Genomic DNA, 15867 nt, shown 5'->3' with positions numbered 1-15867 from the left:
CTGTCAAATAAATAAATAAATAAAATCTTAAAAAAAAAAAAGGACGGGTCACAGAGAGAGCTCTGGGGACTACCCGGAAATTGGGGCAGGCTAAACCCACTGGGCATTCAGTCTGGTTCCTGGGCTCAGAAGTCAAGACCTGTCACTGAAATGTCCCAGCCCCACCTGACCTCCTCCCAAATCCTAAAGGTATCCTGAGTCCCTGGAAGGCGGACCGCTCTTCCCCATGCCCCCAGCTCGCTGCAAGTTCTCCAGGCCGGCTCTCACGCCGTCAGGCTCACCAGTTAACTGGGTCCCGCGCGCCATGGTTCAACGACGCTACGTCGCTAGACCAAGGGGTAAAGACACCACCTTTGGCCACTAAAGTGAGATCCTAAAGCTTTACAATGTTGAAGAGACAAACAAGAAAATTAACAGCCAGGGAGAATGAAAGTGCACCCCCTTCCCACCTTGTCAAAAGCCTGAGCTGCATCTTCCCCAGGGGAGTTCTGGAAGTAGAATGAAAAACTGGGGCTCGGTTTGGACATCGTGGTGGGCCTTTGCATCACAGAGATCCGTTTCCAGAGGGGAAGGGCCCCATCTGAACATCCTGCCCCTGGAACCAGCCAGCAGGATCAGCAGAAGTGAAGCTGGGTGACGGGGAGTTAGAGTTCAGCTGGGGGCAGGGACTCCGGGCAGCCCCCGCTGCGGCTCAGGCTGCCCTAGCAACTATGCAAACGCTTGTAGCTTTCAGTGCGGAACAGGGCAGGTGGCCCCCCTCTTCCGGCAGGGCTGGTGCTTCTTAGCAAGGTAGCTCAGCACCTGAACTGGGCCTGGTTTTTTTTTTTCTTTTTTTTTTTTTTGGCCTCTTGGACTCTCTGGCCACCGAACTCTCTGGCAGAGTGACAGGGGGCTCTTGGATGGCCACTGATCTCACAGAAATTGGGTTGGAACCAGGAGAAAATGAAGTCACAGTATGGGTTCAGAAAAAAGCACCAGCAAAAAATGAGATCTGAGCACATGAATTCGCTTCGGCCCTACAATTCTTTTCAGAGCGGTTTGCCGTAGCCGTCTTACTCCAACAGCGGATCTGCAAGGTACAGCATGGGCCAGATGAAGTCCCCAAAGGAGGGAAGGGACTGCTTGACCTCTTCCCTTCTCTGCTCTCCAATAATCCCAGCAGCGATCTGTTAGGCGTCGTGCACTACACAGGGCACTTGAGCGTTAATTAGCTCAACAGAATCCTCCCAACTCCCCTATGAGCTAGTGCAGGGATGACCCTTCTTGAGCAGATGAGAAAACGGGACCCTGAGGTATCTGGTGTCTAGCCCAAGGTCACACGGTCCAGGGAGGGGCAGAGGCGGGGTCTGAATCCAGGCGGGCCAGAGCCCAAGACCCTCGGTAAGCTCTCAGCTCTAATTCTCTGGGACCAAGCTTTGCCGGAAGGGCTCAGAGACCCTCTCCTCTATTTTTTGGAGCTCTTCTGTGGGCTAGCCTGGCAGCTCTCATCCTGGGTTCAAAAGGAGACAGGAGAAATCAATCTCTTCTTACTGCATCTAAGTCCTCTTGCCCTGGACTTCCCAGTAAGTGGGAGAGATTAGGGAAGGAAGGTGAGCGACAAGAGGGTCCCGGGAAACGGTGGCCCCAGTAGCCTGGCCTCGTCTCTCAACTTTCACCTATGTTGGTTAGTCAGCTGAGGGGTCAGGGGCTAGAAGTTTAAATTTTTTTTCTTTTTTTAATTTGGGGTTGGAGTGGTTATGCTCGAGGGCTCGCCTTTCTTCAGGGAGGGAGAAGATGGGAGTCAGCATCTCCGAATCTCCAAAGGTTTGCAGGACAGAGATGCTCTGGTAGGGGTGGGGAAGGGAGGGTGGAGACAGAGAGAGACAGAGACAGAGAGAGGGAGAGAAAGAGAGTGTGAAAGCGAGGGAGAGGCAGGCAGTTGGAGAGCTGGGGAGGCAGAGAGAGAAGGGGGAGAGGCTAGGTCCAAAGTTCCCCTGGGTTTTCTCCAGAATTCCACAGTTCTGATGCTCGGGTACTCAGAAAGTGACCGTGCTGTGTTGCTGGACAAGACTCCCGTGATTGGGGCCGAAGCCCGTGAGGAGGTGGAGGGAGCGGCCAACGTCGCCTGCGAGGCGAAGGCATAGCACTGACGGCGGGATAACAGCCTGTGCCTTTCTCCCGAAGTCGGTCATGCTACATTTCCTGACAGACGGTTCTGGGTTTGTGCCCACGCCAGCTGCCATCTTGAGTGCGGCCGATGAGCCAAGCATGCATTGTTATGAGAGGATGACCCAATGTCAGGCAGCCACTTCCCACGTCTGGACTGCCGCTCTGGTGAACAGGGACTCGAAATGCTGGTTGCCCACTTAGCTGCGCTTCAAAGGCCTGTTTTCTGGGTCATTTGGGAGAGAGGGAGGCAGTCTCAAGCCGAGGCGGAAAGGCGGGAATGTGTCTGCTTCAGCCCCCTTCCAACATGGCTACCCTGGGAGGCTGAGGTGTCGGCTCTGGGGCAAAGGGGCCTGGCCAGCGAGGCCAGGCAAATGGGGCTGCTCTCCCCACACACCCCACCATCTGTCTACGTCACCTGCCTTGTGCCCTTGAGCCCGGGCGGTCACTTTCTGCCCCAGCATCCCAGCTGTGGGACCCCTACCGCCCCCCCCCGGATGGTAGCTGGGACAGGAACACTGGCTTTTAAGTCACAATGCGTTTGGAGAACAACCACAGAACAGCTCAGCCCAAGGAACGGAAACCAAATAGCACGTAAACACGAGACAGAACCAAAGACGAAACGCTCTGGGGGAGAAGGGGACCAGGGTGAACGGGGATGGGAGGGGGAAAAAAAACGAACGGATCGGTTTTTCCCCCCCAAAAACAAAACAAAACAAAACAAAAAACCAAAAAGAATCGTAATAATAATTAAATGAAAGAAAGAAATACGAAGGAAACCAAAGGAGAAAAACGGAACAGGAGACGAGAAAACACTCCAACAGAAGGCGCTGGGAATTCACCAAACCAAACCGACAAGAGTGGCATGCAGAGAAATTGTTACATTCTCCCGGCATGCATCAGGCCCAAGTTACCATGACGACGAGGAGTGCAAAAAACTTAGCAACAACATTACCAACGGATGCATAGAGGCGACCACAATGCAAGCATCGCATGTGTGCGGCCGGCCCTAGGCCGGGCTGGGCGCGGCTGAAATTTTCGTGTCTTTCTGGGTTTTTGCTCTCGCTTGGCGGTTTTTTGTTTTGTTTTGTTTTGTTTTGTCCGCTTCGTGCTTACTACTCGTATTCCGTCATTTACTGACTTGTTAGCTCTCTGGCTCTCGTTTTCCGTGTGTGTGTCGGCGTGCGTGCGCGCGTGTGCGTGTCTGTGTGCGTGTCGTGTGTGTGCGTGTCACTTTCGGAATGTAAAAATGTGGGTAAAGAAAGTAAAAAAGAAAAAAACACACCAACCTTCTCGAAGCTCTGAGGGAGGTTATGGGGGTTGGATGCAGAACACAATGACATGGGGAGAAGAGAAAAAATAGGGGAGATACAGAGAGTAAAAAGAGGACTTCCCAAGGCTAAAAGCTGCAATAGTTTGTAGTTTTTTCTTTAAACCAAAAAAAAAAATTAAAATTAAAAAATAAAAAAGAACAGCAATGACCTTTTTTTTCTTTTCTTGACATATTACATTCGTCTTCCACGATTTTTTTTTTTTTTTTTAAATTCATTTCTGGAGCGTCTGAGACCCAGGCAAAGATTGGGAGGCTGGACCCCCCAAAAGATCAGGGGCTCATGCTGGGGGACCCCACCTCCAGGGGAATGAGGACATGGGGGGTCCCCCTCCCTTGCTGCACCCTCGCTAGAGGCCTCCCCCCCACCCCATGCCTGCTGTCCACGCGCTCTCCTCGAACCCTGCCAGACTTACACACCCCCATCCCAGGTGTTTGCAGAGAAATAAGCAGGTTAGACGAAGACCAGTCAGCGGGAGCCGTGGACGCGCTAAAACTCACCAGCGGTGCCACAGCAGTGGGTCGGTGTCTGCCCCCTGCCCACCCCTGCGCCCACACCCCCGTCCCCTCCCCGCCATGAGGCCTCCTCCTCAGAGACAGATGTCAAACCCAAGGTGCAGAACCAAGGAGCTGCTTTGGGGGGGGCCTGGTGGGGCTGTGCTCGGTGGGGACCAAACGGGGAGAGTCTGTAGTGGGGGATGGGGAGGAGCTTCCCGCCTCCCAGCTGGAGAATGGCGGGGGGCTTGGTGCCTCGTGTGGGGGAAACTGAGGCCCGGAGACGTGTGGGTGCGGTCAAGGACACAGGGCCCATCAGGGCAGTCCCGGGGCTCGAAGGGGGGCCCTGTTTCCTGGCGGCAGAAGCTGTTTCTGCCACGGATCTGATCAGAAACAGCCACGGGGAGGCGGGAGAGAGAGGAAAGCAAAGGGAGGAGGAGGAGGCAGGTCACAGTTTCTGGAAGACCCGAAGAGAACCAACACAGGGCTAAGAGGGGTTGACCCAGGCCTCTGGGGACAAGGGGAGGCTCCCCCCGCCTCCGGCGCCTCTGAAGGGACACCAAGGGTCTGAGAAGGAAGTCCGTGTAGACGCTCCCCAGGGCCGCCTTGGGGGATGGGGGTGGGGCGCTGGGACAAGGACCCGGTCTCCCGGGCATGACGAGAGCGACCAGCCTCGCTGGCGTGCCGTGCCGGCCGCGGCCTGACGGGGTGCCGAGCCCCAGGCCCGCGTGCCTGCCATGGCCCCGGCCTCGCTCGGGCCGACACGAGTCCTGTCCTGAGGGCGACCAGGAGACAAAGAGCACCGGGCTCTGGGACAGCCGAAGGTGCAGGGGCCGGCGGGGGGCGGCCTCAGAGACGCCCCCCCCAGCTCCCGGATCGAGGGCGCTGGGGGGGGGGTGAAGCGGGGAGCTACGAGAGGCCACGGAGTCTGGAGAAGCGAAGCAAGCACACAGCAAAGGGGGGGCACGGCACGACACACCACAGAAGCCGACTCGGATGGGCGGGCGGGGGCGGGGTGGGGCGGAGGCCTGCAGGCTCCCCCAGCCCTGTGGGCCCCAGACTGACCCCCTTGGCCCTGCCCCGTTCCCTCCTGCCTCCCCGCCAAGTCCTACAGCCCCTGGGGTGTCCGTCCCAGGCACGGGGGTGGTGGGGGTAAGCAGCCCCCATTGTAGAGGTCAAGAAACTGAGGCCCAGAGATGGACGCCGCCTCACCCAAGGTCCTGCTGGGACCAGGGGGTGGGGGGGGGGCCCTCCTGCTCGGGTCTGCAGGGAACAGGGGAGCCCGGAGGCTGTGAGCCCAAGGAGGGAGGGGGGAACGGGACAGGACGGGTCCCTGCCTTCGACCTGGACACGGCGTTCCCTACCTCGTACGTAGAGGTTGGCGGGGGAGGAGTAGCGCACGCCGGCGCTGTTGGTCGCCACGCACTCATATTTGCCTTGGTCCGTCTCCTCGCTGCTCTCGATCTGCAGGGCCCCTGGGGGGAGAGGGGAGAAAGCCTGGCCAGTCAGGGAGGGCCTGGGCCTGGGCCGGGCAGGCTGTCCCAGAGCCCCGCGCCACCTGTCTCTTGTTCAGTCTAGGCCAGAGAGGGGCAGATGAAAGAGATGAGTCAGCCTGGAACCCCCGGCTGGGCTGCGGGTCCCCTGGCTCGTCTCCCCACCGCCCCGCACTCCAAGCCTCGCCCAGCACCAGCCTAAACGCACTGCAGTGTCCCGCCAAGCCCTCCGTGCTCACTGGGAAACCAGGCGGAGCGCCCGGCTGGTGTTTTAGAAATGACCGCCAGGTTTAACTGCGGAGCTGGCGAGGCACGTGGGCCCTCCAGGCAAAGGGGACTGAGTCGGCCTTCATAAGCCTCAGCAGTCATCCGCGAGACCCTGGGGCCTCGGGGTGGCCCCAAGAGACGTGCAAGTTCAGGAAGCTGGGGGTTGTCCCCCTGGTTTCAGCCGGTGCCCATGTGTAAATGAACACGGCCTGGGCTCCTCGAGTGCGTGTGCAATGACAGATCTCAAAGCCGGCAGCGCCCATAAAGAGATGAGGTTGCCTTTCTTTAAGCCTAACTGAAACGTCAGGACTGGGCTCCCTCTCACGTTAGCTAAGGTGAAGGATGTTGAGATGACACACATCAGGTGTGTTTGAAATCAAAAACTTGGACTAAAGCCTCCTGCCCCTGAAACGGATTGAAGAGGAACTTAAATTTCCCCCTGGATTCCCCCAATGTCATCTAAGCAAGTCCGAATCCACCCACCTGCGCTAGAACCACGGGCCTGGATTCAGGATCCTGGTGCTGAGGAGTAATCAAACGAACTTCCTCGAGAGTGTTTGCGACTACGGTCCTACACCCAGGGCCATGGCACTCCCGGGTTAATGGGGGAGACTCTGCGAGTGTTTGAAACCAGCGATCTGAATGAAAACCTCGAATACCCAACAAGCCAGGATCAAAGAATCCGATGGTCGTGAGCAAATAAAACTTTAAAGAAGAAGCCAATTGCCTCAAGTACCCTAAAAGTCACGGGCCCCAATCAAAGGTCTTAATGCCTCTGAGTATATGAAATTAGGGCTGATTTCCCCCCTCTCTGTTTGAAACCACAGGCCCAGATCAAATAGGTTCCTTCCCACGAACACAGAAAAAGGAACGAACCTTCTCCAGACTGTGTGAAGGCACGGGCCTTGAGCAAACATCGCCGTGCCCATGAGTCAATGAGAAGGAAGCTAACATTTCCCCAGGGATTTCGGAGACCACACGTCTGGAACAAATACTCATTTTCACAAGTAAATGAAGCGTACTGAACCTCCTTAAGGATGTTTAAAATCAAAGACCTCAGAAAAGACTCGAACACCCACGAGTAAGTAAATATGAGGCCAATGCTTCCGCAAGTATGTTTGAAATCAAAGGCCTGGGTCACGGTTCTCGTTTTCATAACCAAGGAAAACGGAATCTGAATCCCAGGTATCAGAGTTCCCGGCACCAGGAGTCCGAAAATCCAGTCCAGGCTCCCAAGAAGTCCCCCTTCCCAGCTGTTCGTGGCCGTCCCACGGCAATGACGTGGACCCACAAACGAGGGTCCTGGATCAGTTTCTTCGGGGACTACGGAGGCAGGCTCCTCCCCCACTTCCCCACGTTTCTTCCTTTCCCCCCACCTCAAGGCTCTGAGGAGCAGCAGGCAGCCATTACTGTGACGGCCCAGAGAGGGCCGGGAGCCTGCTCTAGGTCACACAGCATTCCATGGCAAAGCCAGGACTAGACACGGACTCTTCCCTAGGGCTCCCACCCAGGCCTACTCCAGTCTATTTTTCAGCACAGGTGGGGTTGGCCTTTGAGACTGCCTGTCTCTGCTCCATCGGGCTGGACCCTCAGATCTGCAGCATGGGAAGACTGAGGCTGGAGAGAAACAAGTCTGTGCACAGAGCAGCAATCAGCGTCTGGCCCCCAGTGCTCTGGGGGGACATGGGACGTACAGCCCCTCCCCTGAGGCCAGGTGGCCGGCAGGGCAGCCATGGTCACACTCGGCCCTTCGGCCACACACAGCGACAGAGACACAGAACTGGACAGACACTGGGCAGGGTGGCAAGGGGGAACTACGTGGTGCAGCCCCCCGTGGAGCCTGGGGGGGGGCCGGGGGGGGGCAGCGAGAGAGAACGTGTGTGGGCAGGAGGGTGAGGAGAGAGCCTCTTACCTCGGATCGGAGTGCTTTCTGTAAGGGAAGCAGAGAGAGTCAGGTGAATTTCAGAAGGCAGTCCTGGGGGGCCGGGGGGCCCCAGGAAGGCCAGGCTGGGCCTCAAGCCAGGCCTGTCCACTCTGCCCCCAGGGGTGGGGGCCTGAGCCAGCCCTGAGGGCTTGTCAGTCAGGAAGACTTCCCCCAGGAGGCGGCAGTCTCCTGGGGAAGGAGGGACTGAGTCCAGAAGGCCGTCTAGGCTGGACTTAGGGCTGTCCCTACGGCCCAGGGAGGTCTATGGCCTGGTCCGGCCCAGCCGGCTGCCTTTCTTCTGGGCTGAGCGAAGGAGGTCGCGGACCTCCCTTTCTTCTTTCCTTCTTGGAAGGGACAGGGAGCCAGGGAGGTCTCGGGAGTCTTGTTAGAGACGGGGGGGGAGAGGGGTTAGTGCCCCAGGGCTGGGCATTCATAAAGCAGAGGGAAGGCGTTACAGAGGGACAGGGGAGAGCAGCGAGAGAGGAGCAAGGGCGGGGGCGGGGGCCTCCCGTCTCCGGAACCTCCAAAAGGAAAAGAGGAAAAGACAGTCTGCAGGTGAACCTGGGCACTGGGGCCGGGCACACCTCCAGACCCACAAAGAAGGCGGTCCTGGCTTGGAGATCGTACGCCCAGCTCGCCCAGCTCACCGTCCTGGGAGAGATCCGGCCCCTTTCTCTCTGCTGATGGACAGCGGAGAACCCCGCCCACAACAAGTGGAGCCCGGGGACCCAGAGGCCAGGGCAGAGCGGGAGAGAACACAGCTCCTTCCGCCCGGTGCAGGCAAACTGATGGGCGAACGGGTGCCCGGAGGGGCCAGCAAACTGTCATGCTGTGAGTCAGAGGCAGGGGTGGGCTGTGAGCCCAGCTCTCGGGCCTCCCATACTTCTGTATTACCTCTTCGGGAATCTGCAACCCAACAACCCAACGAGACCCCTTTCTCCTCTTTACTTGGGAGGAAATGGGAATTTGCCTAAGGCGGCAAAGACTAGGTGGGGCAGGAATCCAGAGGCCACAGAACAGGACCTCCCAAGATGGCCAAACAGCCCAAGGCCACCATACTGAGAGGAGAGGATATACCTCTGGGGTATTAAAAGTGGTTCTGCTGCTTAACCTGCGGAAGAGAAGGAACTTTCATGGGACTAGAGCAGTCACTCTCATTCTAGTAAGAATTAGCCCAGCATTCAGTCTCAGGGCATTCAGGCTGGATGTAGACAAAAGAGGAAGTGCCCCATGCCAGCCCAGCTGGGAAGTCCTCTCTCCCCCTCAGACCCAGCTCCCAAACTTCTGTAAGTTCCCCATTTTCCAGCAGTGTCAAGGCTGGGGGATTGTTAGGTGCAAAACTTCACTAGCCCGAGGATTCCACTCATTTTTCCTTAGTCCCCATTCTGGGGTCTGACTGGCCTCTTGTGGCCTTGTGTTTTTTCCTCTTTTCCCTTTGGTCTCTTCTCTCTGCAGCCCCCTGGTGCCTGACGGGGGAAGGCCACGGGTGGCTGGTGGGGGAGGGGGTCGTTAGTAAACATGCCACGTGGAGTGGGTCACCGTTACTGTCACAGTGGCTGTTAGTCTGGGGGGAGGGGGCGGGGGAGGAAGGGAAGAAAGAGGGGAACGTTAGTTGTTGACGTGGCGAACAAATGAGACTTACCAAAGGTTTCTGAACGTTTACAACAGAGGGACAAGAAAAGAGAACAGGATCGTTAACGGGCGTTGTGCAAAAGCCTGTATCCTCACCGGGACGGGGGCAGGGAGGGGAGGGTAATCATCAGATGTTTTATGATCAATAAAGCAGCGGACGTTCGTTGAGCACCTAGTCTGTGCCAGGCATCTGGTCACCAGCCCCAGCGAGGAGGCGCATCTCAAGGCCGCGAGACCCAGAGAAAGAGACCTGCTCTAGGACACAGCGGATGCTGGCTCAGGAGCTGGGCCCCGGGGTCCGTGCTCTTCCCTCTACTGGGGGCCCTGAGGGCAGAAGCCAGCAGCGAAACAACCGGATCCTCAGGCTGCCATCAGCCCGCAGCTGAACCCCTCAAGCTGCAAGTATCCTCAAACAGATGGGAGGGGGGAAGGCTGTCTACCCCCACCCCCCTGCACCCAGGGCAAGGCCCAGGTCTCTCCAGGGAAGAAACCCTACGCTTAACATCTTCCCCTTCTCAGAGCTTGGGGAGAAGCAGAAAGCAGAGGATGGGCAGATGGACCCTCGGCGGATGCTGATGGGACCCAGGCAATAAACGGGGGTGCGAAGAACCACCGGGAGGCCTTCAGGCAGGGCTGGCTCCAGGGCAAGGGGTTGTCCTCAGAGGAAGGGTGGGGAGGAGAAAGCAAAGTGGTATACCCCAACATGTGTAATCACAGCGGACGGAAACACCCAGGAGGGCATGCGGGCACATCCCTATCACGTGTCTGCACACGTGGGGACGGGGGGGCATGGCTGGGAGGGACAGTAACGTGGGTGCGAGTGCAGGAGGGAGAAGGCGAACCCACAGGCAGGTGGCAGGGCCTGCATGGGCCTCCCGCGGGAAGGTCAGGCTGCCGGCACCGGGAGCCCAGACACAGACACGTGGACTCGTCACGAGATAGTGCGACAACTGACACCACAATACACACACAGCACCCGCCCCCCGACGGACAGACTCACAGAAGGGGCACGCGGGCATTACACCGAGACACAACCATGAAAGCACCCATCCCAAAGGTGACCAAGGCCTTGTGCTCTTCCGACCCGACCGGGACCTGGACACACAAGCTGGACTGCCTCCCTGTGCCCGACAGTCTCAGAGACACTCTCGCCCTGCAGCTCTCTATGGCTCCCCGCTACCTTACCTAAGGCCTCCCGCCGCCTCTGGAGATTCTCACTGCAAATTCTCTCTTGCCTTTGCCTTAGACATCTCTCCTCTCCCCTGGCCTGTCAGGGCCCCACCACATCCTCACTGGACAGGCCCACGGCTCAGGAGAGAAGACACTCTCCCTCTGCAACCCTCCATGCCTCCCCACTATCTTGCCTGTCTGTGTCCCATCACAGACCCAGTGGTTAGGCTCCCTCGCCACTCTCCACGGCGCCCCTCGCCTCTGCCTGTCTGGACCACACCGTGTCCCCACTGCTGGGGCTTTCCATCACTCGGAACATCTGTGCCTCCTTAGGACTGTGCTGCTTGGGGACTGAAGACCCTCTGCCCCTGTGGTGTCTGTAGCTCCCTATCACTGTGCACACTGGGGTCGGTTATCACCCCACTCAGGCACGGACACACTCCCCTCCTATTATCTGCTGTAGCTCCCCATTACCCCTGCCTGTCCATGCTCCATTATATCCCTGCTGGCTCAGCTCTGAAGACAATCTCCCCACCCTAACCCCCTCCTCGTGGCTACACGTCTCCTCTGCCTTTCTGTCTCCCCTTAGGCCGCCGCCCTCCCGCGCCGCCCCCGAGGCCGCACCCTCCCAGCCCCCTGCGCTCACCTGATCGCAGCTGCTTTATGCGCCCGTTGCTGGCACTGGGGTCCACAGGCAGGAAGTCCTTGAACCAGGTGATCTCGGGGTCGGGGTTGCCGCTGGCGGCACAGAGCATGGTAGCCGTGCGCGTCCGCTCCACCACCTTCAGCTGGGGGCCCATGTCGATGTTGGGGAATCCAGGGGGCAGTTGGTCCTCTGAGGGTGGAGACGGGGGAAGAACAGGGCAGGGGGCCGGTTGCCACGTGGCCGACACTGCCAGGGGGCAGGGGACCCAAGTTCAGCCCCTGCCTCGATGGGGCAGCTTCTAGTAGCCACTTGCCACGTGGGGGATGGGTCCCCTGGGAGGGAGTGCCAGGGGCAATGGGGGAAGGGGGGCAGGGGACAGAGTGCACAGGGCCAGTCTGCAGCTTCTGGCTCGGGGCCACTCCACCACCAAGGGGATGACTGGAGAGGTCTGGGGTGCGGGGGATTCTGAAGGTCACACTTGGGGTGGGGCCCTAGAATGTCACTCCACACCCCATAATGTCCAGGACACCCCCCCTACCCGAGAGTGATCCAGCCCGTGTCAGCAGTGACACAGGAAAGACTCGCCCGGCAGAGAAGATGCTGGGTCCTTTAGAGCATCCAGAGCTCGTTTTAAAAACATAAACTCAGGCGCCGGGGAGGGGGGCGGGGCCAAGTCAGTGAAGAGTCCACCTCCCGATATCGGCTCAAGTCATGATCTCAGGGCCATGGGATCAAGCCCCTTGTGGGGCGTCTGCTTGAGATTCTCGCTCTCCCGCGCCCTCTGCCCCTCACCCCATTTTAAAAAAAACAAGAAGCAAATACAGACATCCGTAAAGGGAAGCCCACTACGCTTGCGTCGTATGCCTTTCCGGTACGGTCCTCACCTCCTGGGGGGACCCAGATCCTGGCCCACACTGCCCCACCAGCCTCGGCGGCCCCGTTCCGAGCCACCTTCACACTCTCTCTGTCCAGCCACACACACCTCACTGCTCCTCAGAGAGGTCAAGCTCCCTCCTGCATCCCCCTCGGCCTCGATCTCTGCACCCAGGTGCCCTCAGGCTGGCATACAGCAGAGCCACACACCTCCCGGACCCCAGCATATCTGAGGCCAATTCTATCCTGTTGTGCCTATGTCACCCCCACACCCCCACGGCCCAACTCCGGGCCTGGCATACAGTAGGCGCTCAATAAATGCATGAAAAGCTCAGTTCCGGTTGCTGTTAACCCACCAGAGTCCCCACGCCTCCAGGCCTCAGTGCCCCCAGGCGCTGGCCAGGGTCTGGCTTCCCTCCGTGGTAAAGGGGGTGGGAGGACCACCAGAAGGAGAAAATGCCCCTTGTGTCTGGTGCCCGGCAGGAACGTGGTCACTGGCATGCCTGAGAACCTCACCAGACTCCATGACCTAATTGAGCTGGCGTCACGCCAGGGAAGGGAAGCAGCTCAGGGGGCCACCTGCTCCCCCACCCCCACACTCCCCCTCCAGCACCTGACTCCGGGTGCCTTATGTTCTGATCCGGAACACCCCTAGGTCCACTGTGGCCCTGGGACGAGGCTCCTTGGTGCGAATGTAAACACCCACTGGCTCCATCACAGGCCAAAAGGAGCCCCCCCTCCCCCAGCAAATTCACACTGAAGCCTGAACCCCAGGACCTCACGGACTTTAAAGGGGGTGATTAAATTACAATGAGGCCACTGGGGTGGGTCCTAATCCAATCTGACGGGTGTCCTTGCAAGGAGGGGAGACGGGGACACAGACGTGCCGAGGGACAAGCACATGAGGACAGGGGGAGAAGACAGCTGCCCACATGCCTAGGAGAGAGGCCCCAGGAGGGACTGGCCCAGCCAACACCCCAGCCTCAGACTTCCAGCCCCCCAGGACCAGGAGAGAATATGTCATTTAAGCTGCCAGATGGTTGGACTCGGTTACAGCAGCCCTGGCAAACCCATGTGATTCCCACCCCGATCCTGATGGCCAAGTGACAGCAAAACTGATCACGGGTGCGGGCTGGTGAAACTGAAGGTGAACACACAGGAACGTGGGGGGGTACAAAGCCTATGAGGCGGGGTGCCCCGTGGCCACCCTCCAGAGACCCCTGACCCTCAGCTCCGCATCTATGGTTTCCATGCACCATGCCCTAGAGGAGGAATGTGGAGTGGCTCAGAGCAGCATGGGGCTGGCGCCAACTTAACCAGCTATCAACAGGGCCACATCATCTACACGCTGGGCCACCCACGGGAACCAAAACAAAGTCCAGACACACTGCTACGTGCACAGGTTGAGAGTGAAAGACGGTATAGATGAAAGGTCAAAAACTACTGTCCCGAGGCCAAACCCGGCCCTTGGCTTGTTTTTGTCAATAAAGTTTTACTGGCACATGGCCACGTCCCTGTGTCCATGTGATCTACAGCAGCTTTCCGGCTACAACGGCAGAGCTGAGAAGCTGGGACAGAGACTCGGCTGCGGAGTCAAACACATTTCCTCCCTGGTGTTTTACAGAAAAAGCTGGCTGTCTTCTGGACCAGACGACGCTTACCCGCGTGCAGGGAAACGACACACAGAGGTCCAGAAGGAGCAGGGGTCTTGGTGGGTGCTCTGGGGCATGGGACTGGGGGACTGACGAAGAGGTGGGCGAGAGACCACCATGCGAGAGAGATCGGAACTCCGGGCACACCATTGGGGGAGGAGTGCTTGGAGGGCCAAGTCCCGGTCCCAAGTCCTGAGCACTTTGTACCAAGCACTCTAAAGGCAAGTTGCCATGCCCTCCTCCAAGATGGGACCTGTTTCAGAGGGGGAAACTGAGGCTCAGTTGCAGCGGCTCTAGCGCATACAGCCAGACACGGACAGGCTGTGATTCATACCCAGGCCTGGCTAAGCCCAGAGGAAGCTGGGCCGGACCAGCTTGGGCAGCTCCCACCCCCAATCTGGGGACTGGACCTACTCAAGTCTGAGGAAGAGGGGCTGGACCCTGTCCCAGGTGGGTCAGGCCCTGATTGTCCTTCCTGGGCCTGAGGCCTGAAGCCCACAGGTGGTTCTGATTGGCTACCCATGACGTCACTGGAGGTTAAGGCCAGAACAACCGGGCCTGGCTTCTCCGTGCTCCAGGCCTGCATGTGCGCGCCTGCTCACCCCAGAACGCGGCCACGCCCCACGCGAGTTCACACGTGAGCACTTACCCTGCGTGCCTGCGGCCCCGGGGGGCCCCACCACTGCGCGCGTGGGTGGCAGCCAGCGGGGGGGGGGGGGGGGCGCTGGGTACCGAGAGCTCCTAATTAAACAAAAATGTTCATTGCGTACCACATTGTGCCCGATTCCTCGGAGTTTAATTAAAACAACAGCAAGGGAGGCGTGAGCAGGGTCCACAATCAGAGGGCGGGGGAGGGAGGCAGGCAGAGCTGGGCCCAGAGCTGGGCCAACGGTACGGAGAGCCCTGGGACTCAGGGCCGCGGGAGGACAGGCGCTCCTGGGTCAAAGGCCCGGGGCTGGGCATCCAGCCCAAGCACCACGTCCTCCAGGCGGCCAGAGAACAGAGCAAAGCCAAGGAGGCCTTGATGGGGGCGGGGGTGGGGGGGGGGGGGGCGTTGCAGGGAGCACAGACGGCTCTTTCCCAGACTCCCAGCCACTGGGCGGTTAATAGATTCACAGCATGTCCTTTCAACTCTCTGAGCGCTCACAATGGAGGCTGGCACGGGGGAGCGGGAGGCAGGCTGTTCCGTCTGTGCCCGGGAAAGGTCAGGGCAAGCCTATCTGCTGGGAAGAGGCAAGGCGAGGCGGGGCGGGCCAGGCCCGGGGCGAGCAAGCTCCCTGCCCCTCTCCTCCCCGCAGCCGGACAGGCTCCAGGACCCACGCGGAGGAAACTATGGGGCCTCTTGTTAAGCAGCCTGGATGCGCAGAGCGCTCAGAGGGAGGGAGCCCGTGCAGGCTGCACCCCAGGTCCAAGAAGAAGTGCCCTGGGGGCCAAGGTTCCGCCCACCCAGCCTGTGTTGCCCTGGAGAGGCTTTAGCATGCTAGCCCGGGTGCCCCAGAAGGGCTGGTGGCAGCCGCCCCCATAAACTTGGAGTATGGACAGTGACGCTTGGGGAGCTGGAGTCAGCCAAGAGCTGGGTCCCTGCGGGAGGGCGGGGTGTGGGGGGGGCGCAGCCTCTCCCGCGCATGCGCCACCTCCCTGGACCACGTGGCGCCCCCTCGCGGTGAGCCTCATTATTCCCCACCCCGGAGGTCAGGGAGGTGAGGGGCCGCAGCTCCCAGGGGCTTCTTAACTTGCCCAGGGTCCCAGAGCTAGAGAGGCTCACACCCCCTTGTCACAGAGCAGGCCGGAGGGAGCAGCGGTGGGGGGGGGGCGGGGGCTGTGGCGAGGCTGTCTGAAGGGTGCAGTTTTACAAGGAGAACGCAATATCCTGATGCCCCCCACCCCCAGGGCTAGCCAGCAGCCCAGCAGTGTTCCCGAAGGATCTGGGTGAATGCATGGGAGGTGGTGGGCAGCTGTCTGTGCCTGTCCAACATCTATTCCTCCTTTGTCCCTTTGGCAGACCCGCCCCTTGCTGATCCTGTCCGTGTGGGCTGACACACCCCTGACTCCAGGAAGGGCTCTGCCAATGGGAGCATTTGTTCCTTCGGCCACAGTAACTGGCTCATGGATGGCTATCTAACCCAGCTCAGGCAAGGAGCCATCGTCCCAGGCCACCTGGTCCTCTCTTTGGGGTAGGGGCCTGGGAGCCTGTAGCTACTGGGGTCATCCCACTGAGGACAGTCACTTACAGAAGAAAA

The 15867-nt window shown here is 59.2% G+C and overlaps 1 protein-coding gene across 17 annotated transcripts in view; it reads right to left on the bottom strand.

Annotated features, from left to right (window-relative positions):
• Positions 1–15867, bottom strand: part of PTPRS (protein tyrosine phosphatase receptor type S) — a 93901-nt gene that overhangs the window by 34805 nt on the left and 43229 nt on the right. For 7 of the 17 annotated variants that reach the window (XM_045086013.1, XM_004771497.3, XM_013045361.2 and 4 more), the window contains exons 5-9: positions 11103–11291; positions 9297–9305; positions 7643–7660; positions 5335–5445; positions 3435–3446 (exon numbers count right to left, since the gene is read on the bottom strand). In XM_045086013.1, the coding sequence (XP_044941948.1) occupies positions 3435–3446; positions 5335–5445; positions 7643–7660; positions 9297–9305; positions 11103–11291 (339 nt within the window). The remainder of the gene's footprint in view (positions 1–3434; positions 3447–5334; positions 5446–7642; positions 7661–9296; positions 9306–11102; positions 11292–15867) is intronic. The other 10 variants (XM_013045360.2, XM_045086038.1, XM_013045362.2 and 7 more) reach the window with 3 other exon arrangements.

This window comes from Mustela putorius, unplaced genomic scaffold (genome assembly GCF_011764305.1).
Source record: "Mustela putorius furo isolate JIRA1106 unplaced genomic scaffold, ASM1176430v1.1 tig00000095_pilon_pilon_pilon, whole genome shotgun sequence".
Classification (NCBI taxonomy): domain Eukaryota; kingdom Metazoa; phylum Chordata; class Mammalia; order Carnivora; family Mustelidae; genus Mustela; species Mustela putorius.
This window is presented reverse-complemented; position numbering and strand designations above follow the sequence as displayed.